At 30.2% G+C, this 16,163-nt stretch overlaps 4 protein-coding genes across 5 annotated transcripts; 1 reads left to right on the forward strand and 3 right to left on the reverse strand.

Annotated features, from left to right (window-relative positions):
• Positions 1-281: 281 nt before the first annotated feature.
• Positions 282-1,203, reverse strand: LOC119606913 (vacuolar protein sorting-associated protein 29). The gene has a single exon (XM_037960576.1). It carries the CDS (start codon positions 1,032-1,034, stop codon positions 486-488), a length of 549 nt encoding a protein of 182 aa, XP_037816504.1. The 5' UTR covers positions 1,035-1,203; the 3' UTR covers positions 282-485.
• Positions 1,204-1,805: 602 nt separating this feature from the next.
• Positions 1,806-3,208, forward strand: LOC119606900 (general transcription factor IIH subunit 3). The gene is made up of 6 exons (XM_037960556.1): positions 1,806-1,887; positions 1,949-2,129; positions 2,188-2,383; positions 2,440-2,821; positions 2,889-2,925; positions 3,063-3,208. The coding sequence occupies exons 1-6, from the start codon at positions 1,854-1,856 to the stop codon at positions 3,121-3,123; spliced, it is 891 nt and encodes a 296-aa protein (XP_037816484.1). The 5' UTR covers positions 1,806-1,853; the 3' UTR covers positions 3,124-3,208.
• LOC119606899 (5-methylcytosine rRNA methyltransferase NSUN4) lies at positions 3,121-5,006 on the reverse strand. The gene is made up of 3 exons (XM_037960555.1): positions 4,671-5,006; positions 4,088-4,612; positions 3,121-3,939 (listed from the first exon to the last, which is right to left on the reverse strand). The coding sequence occupies exons 1-3, from the start codon at positions 4,918-4,920 to the stop codon at positions 3,230-3,232; spliced, it is 1,485 nt and encodes a 494-aa protein (XP_037816483.1). The 5' UTR covers positions 4,921-5,006; the 3' UTR covers positions 3,121-3,229.
• Positions 5,007-6,856: 1,850 nt separating this feature from the next.
• On the reverse strand, positions 6,857-15,450 carry LOC119606897 (sialin). 2 transcript variants are annotated; one of them, XM_037960554.1, is made up of 5 exons: positions 9,546-9,632; positions 9,170-9,399; positions 8,043-8,823; positions 7,688-7,974; positions 6,857-7,618 (listed from the first exon to the last, which is right to left on the reverse strand). In XM_037960554.1, the coding sequence occupies exons 1-5, from the start codon at positions 9,556-9,558 to the stop codon at positions 7,421-7,423; spliced, it is 1,509 nt and encodes a 502-aa protein (XP_037816482.1). In that variant the 5' UTR covers positions 9,559-9,632; the 3' UTR covers positions 6,857-7,420. The 2 variants fall into 2 exon arrangements, with proteins under 2 accessions (XP_037816482.1, XP_037816481.1); XM_037960553.1 differs by lacking the exon at positions 9,546-9,632 and adding an exon at positions 15,163-15,450 and having other exon boundaries at positions 7,117-7,618.
• Between the last annotated feature and the right edge of the window lie 713 nt (positions 15,451-16,163).

Below are 16,163 nucleotides of genomic sequence, written 5' to 3' on the forward strand. Positions count from 1 at the left end.
GATATTTTATAGCAAAACAGGCTTTAACAGATGTTTTCTATAGAAAATTTCTGTATAACAGATTTTTGTGTAGAAAAAGTTCAGTTTAGCAGGTTTTTCTTTATAACAAATTGTTTTTAAGAAAAATTTGTGTATCATGATTTCTCTATAAAAATATTCTACTCTAAGGCTAAAATATAATAGGATATTATTTTGATGCCAACTAAAATTTAATTAACCATCCCTGCATATAGTTTTATAACAGTTTTATTTCATATTAAAGAAAAATTTTAAAGTGCATTTTTAATGTTTATTTTTTATTTATTTATAAAATACTATATAATTTAAAACATATGTATATAATCATTTGCTACATACATATGTATGTATGCATATTTTTCTTATCATTTAAAGAATTTTCTTAAAGAACAACAAAACCATTCGTACTAACATACATAATAATTACTGCAACTCCTCTGCTGTCTGTCTGTTGTTTTTCCAATATCTTAAATTTTCTTATATTCGATACGTTCCACTTTGACTTCGTCACCAATCAATTGATAAACATACGTTACAACCGTTGAACTTTGTATGTCCATCAATACAAACGATGGCACAACATTAGTATCCAAGGGATTAAAAGCTCCCGTAGCAGAGCCGGGATTTATATAGAATTTATTGCCATGTTCGTAGGCCTCGAATTTATGAGTGTGTCCTGTTATTAAAATATCCACATCCAATTGACGTTGCACTAAGGCTAATGCTTCGGGGTCACCCCTAGGCACTACCTGGTGACCGTGGCATAGGCCAATACGAAATTGCCCAACAGTTACCACCTTTTGTTCGGGATAAGAGAGATTGTCATCGAAATCACCACGCACAATGTGAACATCATTGGCCAGTGTCTTGAGATAATCATGAGACTCTTTTGTGCACAAATTGCCAGTAACCAAAATATGATGTATACGCCCGGGTACTAGCAGTTTCTTGAATTTAGCTGGCAAACTACTGCAACGGTGGGGTATATGCAAATCACCCAATACTAAGACAAGCATTATGGCGAGGTCTAGGAATGTCTTTTCGATTTGTTGAAATGGATATAAAAACACTTTAAATTATTAGAAACGCCCAATTTTCTAGTTTCTAAAATAAAAATTTATGCAAAAATTGCAATTTCCTCTGACGTTTGGTTTTTTACAGAATGATAAACACTGAGGTATGTTCAGTGTGAGAAAAATTGATTGGTGTTAACCATCCAAAGTGAATGGAGTGTTTACGCCGTCGCTGCTTTTACTTCAAACAAAAAAGTGTTTGCTACAAACATGAGATCAAACAAAATCTGTTGCGTTGGAAATTGGAAATGCATTAGAAAACTATATCTATTCATGATTAAAATTAACATTTTTTAAATGCAAGAAATAAAGGTATAAATTTGTTTGACTGTAATGCAATTTGTTTTTTACATTTGAGAAAAAATAAGTATAAGGTGAAAAGAGATAGAAATATGTATATCTTTATATATTTCTCCCTTTTTTAAATCTTCCGTGGTTCATTACAGGATGCACTTACAAGGTAAAGTCAATTCAACAGCTGATCACTCATTTTTTTATTTAAGGTAGACACAACTGTCAAAGTACACCATTTAGAGTTGACACAATTAATTAATTATTTAATAAGCTATAATTTAAAATTGTATTCTTATTATATTTTCAATTCATATATAATTTTTAATAAATTGTATCTTATAATACATATTTATTTAACGTGGATACATTTTTTTTATACGGCAAATTTAAAAAAAGTACGATGGCAACATGCACATTTTGTTGTTTTTGTATAATTGACTTTACCTTATGAGTGCACCCTGATAGTCTATGATGGATAATAAGCCGGTTGTGGACAGTGAAGGTATTTTTGTTTAAATTTAATTAAAAACAGCATTAAATTAGCAAAATTCTCATTATTATAGATCTTAATAGTGTTAGCTTGTTGGTTATAGTAGTGGATACTAATCCTTCCCAACGTATAGTGCGTCAAAATCCCGAAAATTTGTCACAATGCCTCGACGCCATAGTTGCCTTTGGAAATGCGCACTTAATGCAAAAAGCTCAAAATAAATTGGCGGTAATTTCCTGTCATCATCATGCTACGTAAGTATTTAATAAAATACAAATTACGGAATAGTAAATAAGTTTTTTTATTTTCAAGGGATTTCTTATATCCCATGCCGGTTAAACAATTGGAGGTGCGTCAGGTGGATGGTCAATATGAAGCCTTTAGTTTGGTGGAGAAAACCGTCAAGCAGCGTTTAAGCCATATAATAACAAATGCTCCTAAAATAAGTCAACCCACCGAGAGTCTACTAGCCGGCAGTATGTCCATGGCTTTGTGCTATATATCAAGGGTAAGTAGATTCTTGGAGCAATATTTGTCAAAGTCTTATTTGTTTATTAATCTTAGATCCAACGTAATAGTGCGGCTGGTGTTAAGATACATTCCCGCATTTTAGTGCTAACCGGTAGTAATGAATGCGCTTCTCAGTACATGACCTATATGAATGTCTTCTTTACCGCCCAAAAACTGGGTATTGTTCTTGATGTCTGTGCTCTGGATAAATCTTTAAGTTTACTACAGCAGGGCTGTGATATTACGGGTGGTCAGTATTTACGCCTGACACAGTTGGATGGTTTGTTGCAGTATCTTTTGTGGGTGTTTTTGCCGGATCCTCAAATGAGACAAAAATTAGTATTACCGCCACCCACTAAAGTAGATTATAGAGCAGCCTGTTTCTGTCATCGAGAGTTAATAGATATTGGCTATGTTTGTTCCGTGTGTTTATCGAGTAAGGAGCTTTAAACGCATCTGAGTATAAAATATTCATTAATATTATATTTTTCTTTTTCTTTCAGTTTTCTGCAAGTTCAGTCCAATCTGCACTACTTGTCAGTAAGTATTAACAATTACATTATAGAGTTATAAGTCTAAAAGTTTATGCTTCATTTTCAAAATCTTTAATCATGTTTTCTCATATTTTCTTTAAATTTGTTAAATGTATATATATTTCTATTTTTCCCCACTTTTAGCACTGTTTTCAAAGTACCTGGTCCACTGCCAACCAAACCCAAAAAGAAGAAAAAAGTATAAATCGTTATATTTTTCACAAACTTTAATTTTCATTAAAAATCTAAACTACAGACTTAAAAAATATAATAACTAACAAAAAAAATTATCTTATGCTGCCCTTTCGAATTCATTCATTACGTGTTATTTTACTAAAATACATGGGTCCAAAATTGGCTGGTAAATATGGCAAAACCATTTGTCCATATTTTAAACTTTTGGGATATTCAAATTTATAAATATCACTGAACAAATTAACAATATGGCTCAAATCCTTAATGGTACATGTTAAACCATGTTCATGGAACACCTTTTGTAAAGCCATATGAACAACACCATCATTTTGTACGGGCGATAGAGAGCAAGTGGAATAAACTAAACTTCCTCCTGGTTTCAGCAAACGTAAGCAATTCTCCAAAATACCCGCCTGCAGTTCGGGTATCCTCAATCTTTCCTTAATGCGTGTGGGCTTGAAAATGTTATTGTCATTTTCCATTAGCGAATGACGATCAGTGGTACAGGGTACATCTACCAAGATCTTATCATATGTACCATATTCTTCTATATTACGAGCATCGCATTGATTGAGTAGTAAACGTTTTCCCTCCCATCGTTCTTCATAATCGAATAGATATTCTTTCATAACTTTGCGTATACGATTTACACGCGATTCCATTACATCATTGCACACCAACTGTTCGGGATGTAAAGTTTGTAGCATTAACAACGATTTACCACCAGGAGCAGCACAAGCATCGAGTACACGTTCACCTAATTTAACATCTAAAAGAAGAGGTGGTAATATGGAAGCACCATCCAGTAGATAATGTGAAAGAACACCTGTAAAAGGTAAGTGAGAAATTTATTATTCAATAATTTCCTAAACACACATACATACAACTGCCTATAATTAAATTTTGTTTTCAATAAATGATGCAATTTTTACCATGTATGTATTTTGATATATTTACCTATAAAGTTAACTTACCAGTTAAACATTTATTGGGTCGCCTAAATTCCGCACAATTACCCATTTCATAGGTGTACAAAGATAAATGTTCGGGGAATATAAACTCTGTTTCAGGTTCTATATTTAAAGGAAAATCTGTGGTGGTTTGGTAATATCTATAATGTTCCGATTCTGGTATCCAATCTTCCATGCCTTTTATTTGTGTTGCGGGTACAAATTCATAAAGACCACCCGTATTAACCTCTGGATCTATCATACGTTTTTCATCGATACACACATCATGATTCATACTTATTAAAGGATTATCCTCTTCTTTAGGAGAATTATTTTCATTTGATTCTCCCCTAGCCTTATACTCCAGTTCATCGGGTAATGTATTTTCATTATCTGGATACAAAGACTGTATTTCTTTTTCCTTTTGTTTGCGAGTAATCGAATCCATTTTGTCACCTAATTCATGGGTATTTTTATTTAGACCTAGGGTTTGTGAACCCTCCAAACGTTCTTTGGCCAAGTTTACTAGAGATTTAACATTTATAGCCCCTAAAAGCGATTATATTAATAAAAAAAACCATTGAAAATGATAAAAATTTGTATATACCATCCATTTCCAAACGACTGCAAGTCTTTTCGGTATCACCAAAATTGTTTACCATGGCCATATATTTGTGTTCGGTTAACATTGCGGCTCTCATATTCTTCCAGCGAATACCGAAAACAGAACCATAAAAATCATCAAAACTCTCAAGAGCTCTATCGGTATTTGTCTTTTTCTTTTGTTGAATGGACCATCGCGTTTTGCCACTTTTCCATCGTTGTTGTATGATCCAGATATTGCGTGTTTTTAACATTTTAATTTAAAAATTTAAAGATGTTATGTCAAGTAAAAATATAAAATCGTATTATACCACACGTTCTTCTGCCGGTATTCTTTGTTTTGTTTGAACAGCTGTCTGTGGAATAGTCATATGTTTTTTTCTTTCATTGTAATAGATTTTTAAAATACCCAATTGGAAAATCAGAGGTTCATGCTTTTTATACCCTACCCCACTTTAGTGGGGAGGGTATATTGGATTTGTGCTGATGTTTGTAACATATAAAAATATTCGTCCTAGACCCACCTTAAAGTATACCAATCGGCTTAGAATCGTTTTCTGAGTCGATTAAGCTTTGTCCGTCCGTCCGTCCGTCTGGCTGGCTGGCTGTCCATGTAAACCTTGTGCGCAAGCTACAGGTCGCAATTTTCTAATTGGATGAAATTTGGCACGCACGTTTTATTTGACCCAAGGACGAAGCCTATTGAAAATGGTTAAAATCGGTCCATTATTTCACCTAGCCCCCATAGAACAGAACCCCCCGAAAAGGGCTTCTGAGCTCATAATTATGTTAAATATACAGATATATCGATAAAATACGGCACAACTAAGTTTTATAGAAGTCTTGATAACCCTGCCAAATTTCATAAAGATCGGGCCCCATTTGACCCTAGCTCCCATACAAAGTCCCTTCAGAAAATTACTTGAATGTCCCAAATTAACTTATAAAAACAAATATCGCGATGAAATTCAGCACAATTAAATATTATGTAAATATAAATATATTCACAAAATTTTATCGGGCTTGGTCCATATTTGCCCCTAGCCCCCATATAAAGCCTCTTTCAGAAAATTGGTTTTTCATCCATAAATTGCTTTAATGTATCGGAACAAGGGAATATTGAAGATAAATGCGATATTATGAAAAATAAATCACATTTAATATTCATAACTGGTGTAGGGTATCATATGGTCGGCCACGCCCGACTATACTTTCTTACTTGTTTCATATTTATTCTGTTTTCATCGAATTTTTAAATAAATTTTTTTTATTAAATAATTTATAAACTACATTAAAAATTCTTCGAAATTCACAAAAATTTTGATATTATTTTTAAAAAGTTTATATTAGAAATTGAAAAAGTTAGATAATGTGCTCAAATATAACTAAAATAATATTTTTGATTAGAGATTATTTTAGCATATTATTAAAGATATTTTTGGAACTTAACTTCGAATTTTCGAACATAATTTAAAATTAAATTTAAAGTTAACTGAAAAATAGAAAGAGATTGAACTCGTATTGTAGAATTAAAATGTACTTTAATGAATCCTTATAATGAAATAATTTTAATAGTTTTAAAAACTTTTCGAATATAAGTTTTCTTTAGAGCATTACTTCGAACTTCCAAACATAACAGTACAGTGTTCAGATCTATTCAGAAGTGCTAAATTTCTGCAAATTCGCGTTAAGAAAATTTAAGTTATTTGACCTAAATTAATATAATCATAAACTTAATGACTGAAGAAAATTACAATTCAATAGATTATTTAGATGGAATTTAACATTCCACTTTATCATAATATTCATTAAACTACGAAAGCTTTAAGAAAAAGAAAGGGAAGCAATTATACTTAAGTTTAGTACATAATAAAAAATTTAAAAATCTCGGTATTAAATCTTAAAGAAAGCGTTTGAAGAATGATTAAAGATTCCTAATTCCTTCGATTTTTGCTGTTTGTATGTTTTATACATTAGTCGAACTCATAATCGCTGTCGTATCGTTGTATGTTGTGCAAATTTTGTATTGTTTTTAAAAATTAGTTTGAGTACTACTTATGACATTGAACGATACGACACCGATTGTGAATGGGAAAGTTTTAAAAGCTTTTCTTTCGAACCGATATATAGAGTTACTCATTCCCTGTAAACCTCTAATTAAAGGTTCCACCCAATTAATAAAACCAAAAGTTTTTTTAATTTGTCATTCCTATATATTTTTCTTTTAAATTCTCTCAATATTTATAACATACAATAGAGACATTTGAATTATATATATATATTTGTTGTTGTACATAAAAAATAATAGTATGTTTTGTTGTAATTATCATTAAATGTAATTAAGTATTTTTTAGGTAAGACTACGCTTAATTATTTTTTATCATTCAATAATAAAATTGATAGTGATAATGCAAATGATTTTTTTTTTGTAAGTACAAAGGCGGCGGAGATAGTTTGTATGTGTTATTATAGGTGTATAATAATAATAGGTAGTATTAGGTATATATTTTTCTATATAAATTCAGAGGTAGTTTCTTTTTTGTAACATTTATAAAAGTACACAATGAAAAAAAGAGAATTTAACATACTTTTAATTGTTAAAAACAAGAAAAAGAAGTATAAAAGTAATTTAACGAACTTAAAACTTATACAATTTATACATTTAATTTAAACTTATAATCTTAATTTTTTTTGTTTAAATCCTTCAAAGGATAAAATAGTTGTACATTTTGTTGCTTTACTTGCTCGCTAGACTTAAGAAGCATTAGTAGTTTTATTCATGCCTTTTAAGGGAGTATTTTCATCTTGTTGCGCTTGTTCGGGATCAGATTTTTGGGCCATTTTATTCCAAGGTTGTTCTTCGCCCGAGCCAAAAATGACAAATACCAAGAATTCAATAATGAATAAGACAATGGTTACAAAGAAAATAATACGCCAGGCCCCAATGTTTTGCTAGAATAAGGAAAAAGAAACAAATGAATAAATTCCATTTTTTTGGCGAAATTTAATTTCAAAACTTACATTTCCTTTGGTAATGAAACCAACAAACAAGGGCACAATAATACCGGGTAAGGTAGCTGCGGTATTGGTGATAGCCACCAAAGTACCGGCATAATTAGGAGCAATATCAATGTGATTGGACAAGAAACCAGAGAACATGCCACCCATGGCAATAATGCCAATGGTCATGATAATAACAGCAGCAGTGTGTTTGCAGCCAATGTAGCACAAACTCAATAGACAAATAATGGGAATGATGGTGCAAATAGAAGTGGCAGTTTTACGAGCAATAGTGGTAGTAATTTTTTCTGTAAGATAAAGCATCAAGTTAAATTTATATAAGTATTTAGGGACTTAAGTTATCAAGAAAACTTACGTTTAGCTTTGAGTGTATCGAGAGTTTTACCCAAAATAATACTGAAAATCAACATGGGGAAATAGGGCATAGCACTGGCAACAGCATTGCTAGAGACATTAAAGGCCAACACTTGTTTCATATAGAAGGGAATCTCAATCAAGAACATGTACCAGCCCCAGTTGCTGCAGCAATGAGCAATCAAAATAGCCCAGAAAGGAACCGAAGTCAATACCTTCTTCCATGGTACGGGGGGATGTTCTTCCTTAACGGACGTCTGACCCAATGAAGAGTTAATCATATCTCTTTCCTCCATACTGATAAATCTTTGTTTATTGGGATTATCTGCCACCAACACAGTCCACAACAACATCCATAAACAACTGAGACCACCCATGACATAGAAGACAGATTCCCAACCAAAATTGCCAGACAAGACACCAGCTAACAGTATAGAAATAGCAGTACCGAAAGATGTACCCACATAAATAATGGTGGACATGACAGATCTTTCATTGGGTGGAGACCAGGCAGCAATCATACAATGCATAGCAGGGAAAGTGGCACCACCACCAATACCCTCCAACACACGCATAATAATCAAACCAACATAATGCAATTCAGTCATAACGGGAGTCAAGAGTGTACAAATAACATTAATGGCCACTGAGAATAACATAACCCATTTGGCGGAGAAGTTTTCAGCTACACGAGCCATGGGAATTTGTGATACCAAGTAACCCCAGAAATAGCAACTGAGCAAGGTACCCTGCAATGGTTCACTCCAGATAAAGGGACCATCCTGTAGAAGGGAAAAATACATTTTAAATTAATTATCATTATCATGGTTTTCAAAATAATTTTTGAATCAATATTTGATTGCTAATTATAGTATTTTTAAAAACATACTTAGTATTTGCTTAATAAATTCTAAACACCTGTTATGGAAATATTTTGCACGAAATACGTATCTAATACAATTATATTTAAAGAAAAGTAAACAACCCGTGTCTTTAACAAAAGTATTGTTTTAGAATGGAATTTCCGGCAATTGATATTTTCAAATCTAACGTTTTTGAAATTTGCAATAATACAAATCTATTTACTGTTCATTTAAAATTCAAAATGAATGTTTATCTTTTACTCACCTCAACCTTTGTGGTTTCATTTGTAGCACCACCAGGTGGTTGACAAACTTCATATTCTGGCGAAGCTGCACTAACATTTCCACCATGATCTCCACCATGAGAACCATGGCCAACAGCAGTGTGATTTAACATAGCAACCATAGCAACACTAAGATTTACTTTCAAGCCATAAATAATGGCCATACCTATTGAACCCAAAACGGCCAAAATATAACGTGCTGGTAGACATTCTGTTAAAATGAAATTAAATAGGAAATGGTAAATAAATTATTAATAAAAGACAATATTTAAGGAGGGGTTTGGGGAATTATTATAGGGTTGGGCCATATCCTGCTGTCAAATCTAAACATTTTTGATTTCCTTAACACATACTCACTATAAATAGACATTAACCGCGTAAGAAATTTTGTAACCTGGATTTACTACAAATATTTATTACGTCAGATTGTAAATGAATACATATTTGACTTTCTTTTGATTTTCAAAATATTCAATTTCAAATTGTCAATTTGTTGTGTTGTTTTTGATTTAGACAGTATTGGGTTACCCAATTAAGTATAGTTTCATAATAATTATGGGAGATTTATTTAATATAAAAGGATACAAAAAGTAAATTGTTTTGAAATAAGAAAATTCCTTTCTGTTTCTTAAATTTAGAAAACAATTTTCAATATAACTTTTATTTAGGTTGCAATGTTGGTTTATTTGTTGTTTTAAACCATAATTTATAACCAAATTTGAAATTTTCAAAAATTTAGTTTTGATTTTTAGATCATTCGAACTTTTGTTCAAATAAATTTTTCAATATTCGAATTTATGTTTGAAAAATTTGTATAGCAGTTTCATAAAAATATAATATAAGTTTTATTTGAGTCCAAAAAATTCTTGAATTTTTTAATTTCGAACTTAAAAACGTTTAAAATTATTTTAAAATTTTCTTAAATTTTAAAAGCTTATTTTAAAAGTATTTACTTTAAACTTCAATATTATTAAATCGTTTCAGTAATATAATAAAAACGTAAGTCGACTTCAGATAAATTAACTAAATCAAAATTGTTATCTATTAGCTTGAACTGTTGCAGTGAAAATGTACAGTGTTAGTCATAATTATTTAAACAAATTATAATTTAATTTAAAACTTAATATTTTATGCATAAACTTGCAACAAAAACTTTTCTATTAAAATTCTCAAAACAAAATTTAAAGTTCTTGATTGAAATCCCCCAAAAAATTATAAAATATATGAAATATTTTTAAATTTATTTAAAAAATATATAATGTGGGTCACTGCAACCTTGTCTACAAATCGATGATGTCAACAGTTAAATATAGATTTTGACGATATTTGAATTTAAATAAATCTCATTTTTATTTCACCCTCTATATAATGTTTTGTTGTCATGTCTAGCACTCCTGCTATTATATAACATTCCCAAAAATAATGACATCCGTCAAATTCTTAAGCAGTCAGCAGATACATGGTAACAAATGAAAATATACAATGTTATATTTTTATTTTAACAAATTTGTGTTAGGTCAGTTATCAATCACGACGCTAAACCATGTGCTCTAATATAAAACTAAAGACAATATTTTAACGGTGAATTTATGAAGAGTATTAAAACGTAATTGATTGGCGTGAACAAAAAAAAAATGTGTAGGCATAGTATTTTTATCAGTTCTCGAATAAGAATTTCCTTGAAAATATAAATTTATTTTTGATAAAAATAAAAAAGAGATTTTTATTTGTAAAGTGAATATAGAAAAAGTTTATTAGTTTTAAAGACATTATAATAAATAACAAATATTGTTATTGTAATTGGTAATATTTGTTATATTAATAAGCATAACTAATGCTGTTGGTGATAATATTCAAATAACAAAACTAATAAATAATTTGATGAAATATTGTCAATTAGAAAAACGCGTCTAGATATAATTTTATCTATATAATTAGTGTCGTGTCATATTAAAGTAATAAAATGGTAATATGACATATTTCTATGCAAAATTATACTTTTTAATATGTGCTATATGATTTGCAATTATTATTATTATTATATGACTCTTGCAGTTTTCTAATTTGAATTGTGAAATTGCAATAGATAAATAATGAAGACCTTATTATATATCAGATAAGAAAAGTTTTTTTTTTAGGCTAAATAATAATAGTGTGGTTTTGAAATTGTGCATACAGTGTCATAGGTTTATAAATTATAAAAATATTGTAGATTACAAGACAACTTCTGTTTTCTTTTACTTCTGTTGAGTATATAATTTGTGGTTATGGTATTTGTTTCTTTGATATATAGTAATGGTAAATAATATTCTCATTATTACGTTAGTTTTTAATAAATTTTCTAATAAACAAACTCGGTCAAGAATTATTATGAGACAACTTTTTTCACATTATTTGAAAAAGTATTTTATTAATAAAATAGTTATTAATAACATGTTTTTAAGAGGTTTGGATCGCTTTCGAATGTCAAAATTTTTCCCCTGTTTTCAACAATTTTCGAATATAAGATCGAATTTTCTAAAAAAAAATTAAGAATCCTAGAATGTTTTACGTTATTTTAACAGCTTAAATATCAGCTTTAACATAATTTCGAATTATCGTGTTAAGGGAACTGGTCCCCTTTCTCTTTTCTTGTAAATTGAAGAACTAGAAATTGGCTTTTTGGAGGTATTTTTCATGCTTTTATGGCTATAGTGATATGTATTTGTAACGCACAAAAATATTGATCATATACCCAACTTAAAATATACCAATCGACTTAGAATAATTTTCTGAGTCGTTTAAGCCATGTCCTCCGTCCGTCCGATTCGTTTCGATTTTGGTTGAAATTGGTTCATTATTTCACCTGGTCCCCATACAATCGTACCCTCCGATTTGGGCTTTTTAACTAATAATTTTATTCAATGTGCTGGTACATGTCTCGACAAAAGGTTGTATACTATCCTTTATGAAACTGGCGAATCTTGTAATGATCGGACCTCATTTGACTCTAGCCCCCAACAGAAAATTAAACTAAAATTCACTTAAAAATATTAATGCAATTAAAGCCACTTTTACATTATACCACAATATGATCTATCGAAATGCGTAGAAGAGTACGGATGTGATCGTCTAAACGCAATATGTAATGAAACCATTACACATTGAAAGAAGTATGGCTCTCTTAATTTTTTGAAATGATTCAAAAAACAAGCAAGTCGCATTAGATTAGGGATGTATTTTTATGTTAACACATACAAAAAAACGAAACAGTTGTTTGTTATAGTTTTATAAAAATCGTGATCGTGTGATCGTGTAAAGCGCCCTTTAAAAAGACTAATGCCCCGAAGAAATTCAGCATAAATAGATTTTATGTAAACGTAAATCCATCTGCCAAATTTTATGAGTACCAACCCATATTTTCCCCCAGCCCCACATAAAGCTTCTTTCAGAAAAATAGTTTTTCACCAATCAATTGCTTAAAATTTAAGCCTTAAATATATCGGAGACAAGGAACAATTCAACATAAATGCTTTATTGTGAATAATGAATTACATGTTCATTCCCATAACTGGTCTAGGCTATCATAAGGTCAACCACGCCCGAATATAATTTCTTACTTATTTGTTAATATTTATTATCATAGTCTTAGAAAAGTTCGGGACTATTTCTTTGTGTATAAAAACTGTTTAAAATTTTAACTCGTTATATGCAGCCCTATTCTGCATTAGGATTACGTTTCTGCATATAGTTATACTATGATCGAAAATAGGGGTTCCAACAAAAAACGGAATCGTAAGAAAAAGAAGGAGCAATTCCATTTTATTTCAATGCTTTACGATTGTGTGTATTCTGCATTACGATCGTAGATACGTTTTTGTAAGTTGTTAAGCTGGAGGTCCACACTACGCGTTTTCGCGTCAAAGCATTGCGTGCTTTTCATACCTTCTTTGCATCAAGTTACATGCAACGCTTCTTAAGCGTAAATTTTTTAAAGAACTTTGCATATTTTTTAAGTGTTTATACCCTACACCACTTTAGTGGGGTTTGGGTTTGTGCTGATGTTTGTAACGCACAATAATATAGGACCTATATCCACCTTAAAGTATACCAATCGGCTTAGAGTCTATTTAGCTATGTCCGTCCGTTTGTCGATTTAGTTGATTTAGCTATGTCCGACGGTGCTTGGAATGTAGTGACGGAGCTTAGAATCGAAATGTAGAATACCAATACGATTCGAATTGAAATGCAGAAAAGGGATGATGAAGTTTTCTTATCGTAAGTCCCTAATTTATAGGAAAGAAAGGTAAATGGAATGAATAGAAAGGTGTGCAAACTTGCTCGTACTCCGAAACTTATTTGGTGTCAGACGCAGACCAGGATGGCGCTCAATATGTGTCAGACGCACCATGGATTTAATTTCAACCAAAAACATTCGGACTGACAAAACTAGATTGTAACTTCCAGTCGTCCTTAACATAGGGAACAGTCCCGGACCGACATCGAAAAGAAAAACGAGGGAGGAAAAACTAAATGTTTTAATTGTGCACAAATTTCTGGCCTATTTAATGAAGGCGCAGTCTAAAGGTAAATGAACATAAAATTTTGAATTCATAAATTTTTAATTTGTTTATCAAATAGTGTTCAAAATTAGATTTTTTTAATATTGTTTTGATTTTAGCATAAAATTAACAAAATTTTTATACCGGCTTTTAAAACAAACATTTATATAGTAGGTAGTAGGTTTGTAAATTCATTTAAAAATTGGATATTTCATTTTTGAGAGAGAGAGTTTGTTAAAATGACCTATTTTCAATAACAAATGTCATATCTGAAGTTTTGTATGTGATGTTGTAAATGTTGGGAGGACTGGGTTTGTTTGAAGGTTTTTCTGTTGGAATGGAATGTATGACTTGTTTGACATTCATTTCTTATTTATAGCGGTGTTTTTTGCGGTTTTCAAAACCTCAGAAAAAATTACATGCTACTTATACATAAGTTGACATTGTTTTCTTTAGGTTTTTTTTCTAATATTTGTTTACTTTTTGAATAAAGCTAATAATTTCCAAAAAATTAAAATAAACGATAGATAACAAAAATAAACATAAATTTAAAAAACGTGCATACTTTAAATGTTAATAGGTACATATTTAGATTTCTTAACAAGTTTTTAATAAAAAAACAAATTGGTAAACAATAACATATTAATATTGTGGAAAATATGTTTGCTTTAAACAAAGTAAACAAATTCCCAAATTTTTACATGTTTTTTTTATGATTTAAAGAAGAACGAGTTTTATTTTCTGCTGCAATTTTTATATCAATATTTATATTCTTGGATACGTCAATCAATGACTTTTAAACGACCTTTATAATTTACCACACTACTACTAAATGTGGAACTGAGATATTTGAAATCTGTATTTATTTCATTTTTTGTTTGGTTCTTTATTTTTTGTTTGGAATTTCAATTATGAAATTTTTGCGAAATAGACAGAGAAAATATTAGGAAAAACTATAAATTTTGAAAATATGTATAATACACTCATACACACACAAACACATTTTGCCGCAATAGATAAATATTAAAAGAAGCTTTCTCTTCTCTTGGTTGTTACTCTCTTCTTCTATCATTAACTTTCGTTATTTTTTGTAACGGTGTTGGAAAACAAGTCCTGCAGGATTTGATGGTTTTATGAGATATTATGTCTTGTTTTGTAGGTTTGTGACCTTTAAATAATAACAGAAGGTCATACGCGTGTAAAAATTTTTATGCGTTAGAAACATTAGCACACGTCTTTTTTTGTTGTTGTTGTTTAGGGTGGATACACAACCACTTTTTCCAGTTTAAATTTAAATTTACTTTTGTTATTTTTAAACACAAAAGCTTATTTTTGGCAGCCGTTATTTTATTTAATTGTTTGCTTTTCTTTTTTACTAAATGTTTTTCTTTTTTTTTTTAACAAAAGTCTTTTGTTTAGTTTATGATACTTACTTCCTAATATGCCACCCTTTGCTGGTACTTCTTCTGCCATATTTGTAATATTATTTTTTTTTTTAATTTTTACACTTTTGTTTCTATAAATTAATTCTTAAAAATTAAAAATTCTTTTATTTTGTTTAACAAAACACATCCGTTGTTTTATTTGAATTTATTTTTTTATAGAGCGTTCTCACACTCACTCACGTTTGCCGGAAAATGTTTTCCGTTTGACAACAATCTTCACCAACTGTGTATTAACAACTACCACTGAATTCTGGATAACTTTGGGCTTTTTGTTTTATTTGGTTGCCCTCATTGGTGGTTTAAGTACCATAGTGTGTTAACATTAAACTATTTTACAGTAAATGTTAAGTAAAATGTTATGTTAATAACATTTATCTACTCTCTTAAACGTTTAAATAACATTTGTTTCCAATTTTGTTTGCTTTTGTTTTATTAGTTTGGACTGTACCGTGACGTCACGTTTCATGTGAATAAATTTTGAATTACAAGTGTGTAGAAAAAGTACGTTATTTAATTGCAATGTTATTTTTTAAATGTTAATTTTTTTCTTTATTGACATTGTTTTTTTTTTGTTATCGCTTACAAATCGCCACATTAGTTAGAAGTTAATTTTAATGAAAATGGGAATTTTGTCATTTAATATTTTCTAGCGTTGTAGTTTTAATGTAATTATTGCACTTTTTTTAGAAAATGTTTTAAATTTCATAATAAATTTAGAAACAATTCAAAATATCGTATATGTTTTGAAACCGTTGTACATTTCATAAAAGTAATTTAATATTTATACTCTACACCACTGTAGTGGTGAGAATAATGTGCATTTGTGCTGATGTCTGACTATAGAACAGTCTATAGTATGGACTATAGAACAGTCTATAGTCTGGACTATAGAACAGTCTATAGTCTGCACTATGAAACAGTCTATAGTCTGGACTATAGAACCGTCTATAGTCTGGACTATAGAACCGTCTATAGTCTGGACTATAGAA

Source organism: Lucilia sericata, unplaced genomic scaffold (genome assembly GCF_015586225.1).
Source record: "Lucilia sericata isolate MDLA Ls3-8-SP2 unplaced genomic scaffold, ASM1558622v1 Contig000634F_arrow, whole genome shotgun sequence".
Classification (NCBI taxonomy): Eukaryota; Metazoa; Arthropoda; class Insecta; order Diptera; family Calliphoridae; genus Lucilia; species Lucilia sericata.